The 9,725-nt window shown below is 34.3% G+C and overlaps 1 protein-coding gene across 5 annotated transcripts; it reads left to right on the top strand.

Moving 5' to 3' along the window:
- The first annotated feature begins 2,292 nt into the window (after positions 1 to 2,292).
- LOC117205567 (F-box only protein 28) lies at positions 2,293 to 9,534 on the top strand. Of its 5 annotated transcripts, none has more exons than XM_033444104.1 (7): positions 2,403 to 2,527; positions 2,628 to 3,010; positions 4,192 to 4,471; positions 4,583 to 4,831; positions 4,919 to 5,114; positions 5,230 to 5,591; positions 5,769 to 9,534. In XM_033444104.1, the coding sequence occupies exons 3-7, from the start codon at positions 4,229 to 4,231 to the stop codon at positions 6,174 to 6,176; spliced, it is 1,458 nt and encodes a 485-aa protein (XP_033299995.1). In that variant the 5' UTR covers positions 2,403 to 2,527; positions 2,628 to 3,010; positions 4,192 to 4,228; the 3' UTR covers positions 6,177 to 9,534. The 5 variants fall into 5 exon arrangements, with proteins under 5 accessions (XP_033299999.1, XP_033299995.1, XP_033299997.1 ...); XM_033444106.1 differs by having other exon boundaries at positions 2,413 to 3,010; positions 5,769 to 6,192; positions 7,116 to 9,534; XM_033444105.1 differs by adding an exon at positions 3,833 to 4,019 and having other exon boundaries at positions 2,413 to 3,010.
- Positions 9,535 to 9,725: the final 191 nt, after the last annotated feature.

Raw genomic sequence — 9,725 nt, 5'->3', positions numbered from 1 at the left:
GCGATTCGTTGTTAACCGGAAAAAAAAAACGGTATAGTTGGCAGAACGCTTAGGTAGCTGCAATTATTGCAAAGGTATTTATTAGGGTACGTATATTTGCTTTCGTGTTGAATCTTACTTGTTAGCAGTATGAAATATCGACGATAGTTAGAGCTGCTTCAACGAAACTTTGAAATGTTTGATGAAGGTCGCCTCGTTTGATACGTTTCGGAATAAAAGTTTCAAGAAAACCGCCGCTAGTTTCTTCGACTCGATTTCGCAAGCATTATGCAATGCGCACATATAGAATTGTTATATTTGAAGTAATGTTTCGGCTATTCGGTCGGAAAGAAGACAAGGGCAAAGGCGAATTCCTTCGCTTGAGGTCAAAGAGATAATCATTTTAAAATGACAAGAATGGCTATGACGCGATTTGTACTCTTCAGCATTTTGATAATTTTCTGTTTTATCGCGCCAAGTACCGTCTTGAGACAATGCCTAGGCATTTCGTAAAACAACGGCGACATGCATTCAATTGATTTAAGAATATAAAGAATATAAGAATATAAATAAATAGAAATAGAAAGAACGGAAAGGATATCCATACATAATTTGTTTCATAGAATGTTGAATTAAAGGTAAATAAAGGAGCAGGAGCAACGTTTCGTTAAATGGGGCAAATGATAATGTGCCATAACACAATTATAAAAACGTAGAAAAAATAAAAGATTATCCTTATCGATGTGATTTCTTAATATTGATTTTAAAAGATTGTATAATTTAATTAAAAACGTTTCCATTATGTTAGATAAGAAGATTGAGATCGATTTGGTGATACAATCTTGATTCACAAATTCAGAATTGATAGTGTGATCCATATTTTTCAGAATCATTGACTGACGCTTTGTTCCACTATTTATCCAAGTATACGCTACGCAAAGGCATCCCGTATACAAAAGGATATGGGAAAAATCTGCATCATCTATGAGACGACTAGGTCCTTGCAGCAAGGTCAACTCTTTCCGAAAAGGAGAACAATCGGTGTTAGCCAAGCGATTTTTGTATTTCGCAGAACAAACCACATTTTTAACTCTTTAACAAGTTATTAATTAATCAAGCGGTAAATGCATTCTTCTTTGACAAAGACGGCCTGCAATTCGAGAGCTCTATGCCTTCTTTACAGAAACATTAGAAAAAATTTATTTCTATTGCTAATAATTCATAGAGAAGAAAAGTATGCCATAACTCGAAAAAGATTCATTTTTGAGTCACAATAAGACGATTATGTATATGATAGATCGGGCAATTCTATATCTTTTCATGTCGTGCGTTATCATATTATAATGTTTTAAGATGTAAGCATTAGTATATCTTACAATGGCTTAGTTGGTTTACAAGAAAGTTGACCTCAGCTATTCATTTAATCTCGTGAGATTTTTAATATGTACATTATATTAGCATGTACATAAAAAAAAGACAATAGGATTGTACGATAAGGATGTCCTAATATTTTATATATTAATAAGTTATACGCGATTTTATATATCGTAGAATACCCCTACCAAATGATAAATAATTTTATAGTTAAGTATAGATATAAATATAGATTGATTGAATTATACATGAAATTTTATATTGTATGAAGATATATGTAGATAAAACTTGTTTATTTAATATCTCTTAATATAGAAAATATTTCCAATATTATACAATTTTAACAATAAAAATCTCTATCGACAAAATTCCCTCCAATTTTATGACTTTTTGATCTATTTATCGCAAAGACAAAACTATATACCTAGAACAATTATTGACCAAAATTTAAACAACAAATTTTTTACCTTTTGTTTTTCTCTTCTTTACATTGTTATTAATAGTTTAATATTTACATAATGTTCGATATACATTAAATTAGGATGTTAATCATCTAAACGCATTCCTATAAAAAAAACAAAAGAAATTATTATTTACTGCATTTGAGCTTAGATCAATTATAATGTTTTAATAATACGTACGTTTCACTTCCAACATTAATCGAAATTCCAAATCGGATCACATAACCCTGGTTATGGGGCTGGCACCCTTTTCAAATTTAAATTACGCGCTCTTTCCTTGATTGGCGCAATCTATAGATGTCGCTGGCGTAGCTTCGAAGATGAAAATTTTTACGAGTTTCTCTCCTATACACGACGCTACTATAGGTATGGGTACATCTACCGCTCAGAGTGATCCTTACCTTCACAGATTGTGGAGTAGCCATTACAGTGCTGTTGGAATAGCGTGCGTTGCGAACTAGCCTGTCAGTCGACCAATCAAGAATCGTTCGTGTGTCGGTGGGTAAGTTTTCACGAAATGTGAGAAACCGTTGAACGAAGTGACGATACTACGGGATACACACATGTACATTTGGTCGCCGTCGTCGTCGCGATAGTCGTCATCGTCGACGTCGGCGTTGATTGTGCGCTGATCTTGATTGTAGCCATGCGAAACTAAGCTGATTCGCACCAATAGAACCAAACCATATACACATAAAAAAAAAAGAGAGAAAGTAAATAATAAGAATTTGTCTCGTTTAACCGAACCTTGTTTGCGAGCAAGACAGCTTCGTAAGATAGTGACATCGTTATCCTTTATTCTGGTATTTATAGACCCAAAGCCGATGCACTCGATGGTGATTTTCTGAAGGTGAAAGAGAGAAAACAGGTCCCGAGATAAGTAACGGAAAAGAAGCATTTCTTCTTCGCTGCACGCGCGGGCTTTTTTCCGGGTACGGATTATACGTGTGTGAGTGCGCCATAGTTACACGAGTTATATTCAATGTAAGACGGAAAGAGAGAGGTATATAGAAAAGCAGGAACGAACGAGAGTGATAGGGATACTTGAGACGAAACGAGAAAGCTTCGATAGTGAAACGAAGTGAGAACGAGAGCGTTAAAGCAGGGGTCGTGAGGAGAAGGAAGGGATCTCCGTCAAAATGTCGCTGAAAACACCAACGCGAATACAGTGATTGCTTTTCGTCGTTTAACAGGGGGTATGTGATCTTCCTCCACTTCGTTCGATTCATTCTTTTCATATTCTCACGATGATCCTTCTTATTGGTTTACGTTTAAAAATACATACAATTTCCTCGACTATTTCATTGAAAGATAGAAAAGTCATAGATGCATCGATTGCGCACGGTCACCCGGTTTCCCTCTGTTTGTTTCCATCGGGCTTTGTATAACTTTGTCGTGACTGTGTGCATAACACGCAACGGCCATCTCGTTACAGTAGTGAGCATAGATATCTCCTGTTTATGCCTATCTACCTGTATTTTTCATTTCTTGGTTATCGTACATACAATTCGACCAAGATATTCGGCAGTCACACTCGTACCTCCGATGCACCAAGTACTCGTCCGTTGCTAAACTGGTCGCTAGTCGCATACCATTCAGGTACCTTTTTCAATTCGTCAGTTTGATTCCTCTTGGAGGAGCTTCCAGTCCGATCTCGGGAATTTTAGTTTCCATTTTGTTTCAACTTTTTTCTTGGATTTTTTTGCTTTCACCTTTGCTAACGTTCGTTGTTTTTCGTCCTTTGAGAACCGATGAAAATAACCGAGGCATACGTGAATCTTCAAGACCCTAGGTTACATTACGAATTTGTCTTTTCTCACTATCACGTAGATATTTCATCGTATCAAAATCTTACGTGTTTCTTTTAACACGATCGTTCTTGGTTATTTGGTTTTTCGGAATTTCTTCTGGGAAAGCATAAAACTGCACCAGCGGGAAATTTTGTTATATTTAGCGTTATAGAAAATAACATTTTTTCTCATGGTTGATTTAATATTATTCGAATTGATAATTTTTAGTAAGCTTGAGAAATTTTACAATTGAGCAATTGGTGTAAATAAATGAATGTCAGAATAAAATCTAATTGTTTATTCAAGCAATGCAACTGTAGTGTTCTTTGAAAATACTGGAAGAATCTGTGCATGTATATGAGCATAATTTGTTTTGAAGTTAGTGATTTTTTAAGTGCAATTTATCTGTTAACAGGTATATTGTTTACAGTATCATTAACCATACTATCCTTTTATTACATTATGAATAAATTATTTTCTAACACCACTGAGTTCAAATGGATATTCTCCTATCCTTTTTCTTTATATATTCTGATAATAATTTTTGTATAAAGATAATTTTTACTCATAATGAATTTTGATTTTAGATTTTGGTGGAGTTGATCAGCTAAAAGTACCAAAATTATGGTGTCAACTCGTCAGTCAAGTAGTATGGGTGGAAGTAATGGAGGTGGGCCGGCTGCTGAAGTTACAGATGTGAATTCATCCAGAAGACAACAATCTGTAGCAATGACTAGCTCATATACCGGACCATCTGTTTCGGAGCCACCTCCTTATAGTAATTTAAACCTCCTTGATTTACCAGTTGAAATCCTTGACAAGATTTTTAGTTATTTGGATTATAATACAGTGGCTCATTTACGTCCTGTAAGTCAAAGTCATGGGATGAAATGGTTATATAACTTGTAAAATTTTATACACGATGTTTTCTTGATGTTTATAAGAAATATATGTTCATGTTACATTTATTTTTTGTAGGTTTGTCATCAGATGGATCGTGTTTGTGGATCGATATTGAATTCTACTTTTCAAAAGCTTCAGGCACAAATGTTGAATCGTTTTCAGGCAATTAAAGCACAGATGCCAAGGCGTGAATCTGCACGCCGTAATCACCCATTAGCTTGTGAATCAGATATTATTGAAACCCTTCATATGCGTCTTACCTTGCTCCAAATGAGTTTTGGAAAGCACATTGAACGTAAACATTGTTGTTTTTTTCCTGGAGAGGTAAATGAAGTTCTTCTTGCTAGTTACAAAAACAAAAATATGCAATATACAAATTTATATAAGTTCCAATTTTTAATTATATTTCAGATTTTAGATGAAGTTAATCGTATTTTACATTATATAAGAGTTACTCCAAAATTAGCCAGACCATACAAAGTTACAGATGAGTTGTTTGATTTAAGTACTATGGCTATGGAGTACTTCAAAGAACGTATTGAACCAACATTACCAGAAATTCCCTACTTTGGAGCAGATTTCTTAGATCTTGCTGGGACATTCTCCTGTGAGCAAACAACACAAATTTTAAGTTTCTTAAAACGAAATTAATGAATTGCTTTATATAGTAATTTTTGCTTTTAATTGTACGTTTTTGTATACGATTTATTTAAATGTTACAGCTTCTAGTAATGTGAACAAGCCATTCATGTGCCTAGACTCTGCACCTTTAGCTGTTGGAACTGGTAAATCAGGAAGCAATAGTGGAGAAGGTTCCCCCCCACACTCTTCAGATGAGCCCGGTCTCTTAGAGTCTAATGTGTCACCTCCACAGTCGAATATGGTGTTACGAAAACGGATTCGTAAAATTAAACAAGGCATGAAGCGATATAATAGTCAACTAACATTAATGCGTAGAGATTTGAGGAATTGCAAAGCAAAGATAGCAGAACAACAGAAACAGATTGTTGAATATGCTACACGTCTTGATGAAAACGACAAGAAGAACGAGGAAACCTCCCGTAAATTTAGCACACTCCTACAGGTATTTACTAAGGTACTCTTAGTACTTGTAAGAAATAACACACAACAGAAAAGATATGTGCCAGTCTGGTTAAAAATATTAGTTGAACATATCTAAAATCCAAAATGAAATTTCTAATCATTCGTATGTTTCTCTATTACTTCATAGTTTATGAGATTGTGATTGTATATTGCGTAGGAATTGAACAAGTGTAAAACAGAGCTTCAGTATTGGCGATCTAAGTCTCCGGCGATACCCGTATGTGTAGTCTGTGGGCAATCTGTGTTAGTCCCAACGGAGGATTTACAAGCTTTAACAAATCAAGGTGTATTACCAGAAACGCTTGATGAAGGATTAGACTTCATTCCCATAGCGGATGCACAGAGCCTTACCGAAGTGGCACCACAACCACCAGTTACACAACAACCATCGTCACCACCACCACCAGCGCCGCCACAACCAACCGTGGAAATGGCACCACCAAAGGCTCCTGTGCCTTCACTACTTTCAAAACGGAAATCCACCACAGAGGAAGCACCGAGTGACGCTGGAAAGAAACCTCGTCGTACTGCCAAGTCACGCCAGGTTAAACGCTCGAAGATATAAATCGATACTGATCATGGTACAAAAATATCTGTGTAAACATCTTTACTGGGTTCTTGAAAAAGGTCTTTCTATTTGGAATAACATGTTCCTTTACGCTAGCGAGCGAATGATCTTACAAAGAGAGATGGGGCGCGATGCTAATTTTTCTATAAGCTTTTCCGTAATGATGGATTTTAAAATATTGAAATATAGTACTCGATTTTGCGGACAAATGATTAATATTTCCAGTTCTATCATTACACAAAAGCTGATCGAAAAATCAGTGTTATACCTCGTGCCTCTCCTTGTTAGAAAAGTACAAAATTCTTTCCTGAACGTCCTGCATTTCGCGCAACGAGCCTCGTTTTGACAAATTCTAGCCATGTTGGTTACCGCGCGAAGGGAATTGACGCGATTAATTTTCCTATTTTATTACGGACGGATTTGTCACACACCGTGGCGTCTACAAATATTCTAAATGATAGCTGATCATTCGTGTCGTTCGTAAAGCAACAAGAGCGCTACTTTTTTCGAACCCGTTTAATTATTATTATTATCGTGACGGTATATACAAGGAGAACGGAAGGGTTGAATTTTGCATGAAATGTTTATTTTACAATAATATCACGCTAATAGAGCAGATTAAATGTCATACGGCGACAAGCAAGAATTCACCTTCTGTATTCCTTGATTACAAATCATGCACTGATTTATTATTTACTTTCTAAACGTTTCTAACATAATTTTATTGTCGTAATATTTTGTCCTTAACAACTTAATTTAATACCTACTAGACAATACACAAGAACAAATACAGAAATGGAAAATTTGATAATCGAACAAAGGAAAAAATATATTCTTTCTATTCAAGTCGCGAAAATTCATCTTTCTGTGTACTTTACTATTTGTTACAATTGTGAATTGAACAAAAATTATCAAATTTGATGAATTTTGTTTCAGGTAGGCAAGAGGATATTCTTGTCTTTGTAGAAATTTTTGTATAAAATTTCGAGTGGACATTAGACATGATTCTAGCAAATTTTGTTTCGCAGTATCAATGAATAAGTACCTGAGAGGACTGAAATGAGACTAGTTCGCGCAGGTACTCCAAGTTCATCAATATTCATATCAATTTCTGTCTAATTTATCTAAGTCTGCTCAATTAAACAACAAAAAAAAGGAAAAGAAAAGAAAAATAATTTTTCTATGAAAATGGTTTGCGCACCATGTTGTGTTATCAATTCAAGCCTCAAAATGAATAGAAAAGTCAAAGGTTTTGAAAGCTGAATTGCTTTTGCATAATGACATGTGATATATCAATTTATGTTCTTTCTTGGCTGTTAAAGCACGTACGTGTAATTAAAAAGATTAATTTAATAGAGCAGCTCACCCTAGACGAAATCAAAACATTTGTAATAATATGAAGTTTTGTGAGCCTTAAAAAAATACGAGGTTAGGGAGAAGGTGGAAATATGTTGAAATATCATAATGGATGTTATTTTGTTTTCAACTCGCCATCGTTCAAACATGTGAGTTTCTTCACAAGATGGTGTATATTGCAATATTAATAGCGCTAGGAAATAATTTATAGGATCAATTATTTATAGGAAAATTATTATCAGATTATTTTTAAAAACATTTTCCAAACATCAGTTTCTTAATTTATCAGTCATATCGACTAAAAGAGTAATTACAAATTTCACCCCACGTTCTTACAAAAAAGTGAAAAAATACAATGCCAGAGAAAGGAGTGAATGATTATTGAGATCAATAGTTATTAAATCAGACCAATAAAAAAGTTCGTGATTATGCAATTTCTTTTAAAGTCGGACGGACTACCGTGCGCGATGCTCGATGATCGGACTGCGTAGATTCAATTGATTAATATTATTTGCACCAATCCTAATTAATCTTAAAGAATTGTAGTTTGAAATATTGTGAGACATGTAGAGTCATGGATCATCAATTCATGATTCTAGTAATAAATATAAAGGATACTGATAATAAGTAAAAATGATACTTTATTATAAATATATAAATATATATATATGAGTGCGGTACTTGCCAGGATATGCATACCACACAGAACAGTTTAGTTTAAACTTTAATGGAACAATAAGATATAATAATTAATTAATGATGAAATAATTATCGAAATATATATAATTTTTTATCGATGTCGAAAATTAATTAGGAGAAAAAAAAGGTGGGAAAAAATGAACTTAGCGAACGGACGGGATGAGTACGTCACGAACATGCATGTATGTGAGAAATTGTGCGAGAGAAATGTAAGCGCGCGTGATATATATATATATATTAAAAATACTAAATTCAAACTTAATGAGAATTTACGATGTGATGCTTTATCGATTTAACTGCGGGAAAGTGACCTTTATTCAAATAAAATACATGTAGGGCGTTTCTGGCTACGAAAGAAATGATTGAAAAAGAAAACTCAAGAAATGAAATAAAAATGAAAAAATGTGTGAATTTTACTTAATGTTATGTTGAATAGGATTGCGGGGGCGGGCGTAATTAAGTCACTGTGTCGGAAATTTCGAAATGCTTGCATTGTATGCTTATTATCGCGAATAGTAATACGTTTTGACGGATTAAATAGTAAGAGGAACGAAAAACGATAAAAAAGAAAAAAAAGAAGAGAAACACGAACGAATGAAAATATGAAAGAAAACTGTGTAACGAGAGTCACATTTTACGTAAATATAATCTAGGCCCCTGAATGTAACAGCATCCTGTATACAGTCTTCAGAAGAATTGTATTTATGAATCAATAACTAAATGTACTCCCACTGAAATATTTACACTTCCGATGATACACATTGCCAGTTTATGGTCTTAAAATAGTTTAACAGTCATCGGCTTTCCGACATTATCCGTCCCCGAACGATACAAATGTAGCGTTGTGTACTACATATATGAATCTACTAAGGATATACAATCGAATATAACAATGAATACACAATTTAGAGGTAGAATAATTTCCTAATTAGTAGTACTGTGCATTGTTAACAATGCGAGCACAGAAACGATAATTTGTCGATTTTCATTCATCATGATTAAAAAAATCCGAGGACCATGGTTTGTTTGCAGTATATCTGTGTATTAGCAGGTTGAATGGTCTCCGGGTCACAAGTACACAATAAGCAATTTACGAAGGAGAATACCATATACGTGTACTTTGAAAATTTACACATATGAGGAGGAAGTGTATAGGAATATAATTGCCAGCGTTACGGCCCGAAACGTCGTACCGCCGAAAAAAAATGAGTTATCATAAATGATTTTACGTGTATTAAAGCGATTGTAAATATATATATTAGATACACCTTATAATAAACGTAATTTAACATAAAAAGAAGTACTCTTGTGAATGCATTCTATTTTGATTATATATAAAAAGGAAAGAAATAGAGCAAAGATATTAAACTTGCTCCGATTGAAAGTTGATGGTTGACTGTTCCGATTGGTCTAATGCAACCTTGACTTTCGTTTTCGTCTGCTAGGCGAGCACGTGGCTTCGTTTGACAGTTTGTACTATCTTTGTTTCGA

This window comes from Bombus bifarius, unplaced genomic scaffold, assembly GCF_011952205.1.
Source record: "Bombus bifarius isolate JDL3187 unplaced genomic scaffold, Bbif_JDL3187 scf7180000007992, whole genome shotgun sequence".
Taxonomy (NCBI): domain Eukaryota; kingdom Metazoa; phylum Arthropoda; class Insecta; order Hymenoptera; family Apidae; genus Bombus; species Bombus bifarius.
Note: the sequence above shows the minus strand (reverse complement) of the source record. Positions and strands in the feature narration are given on the sequence as shown.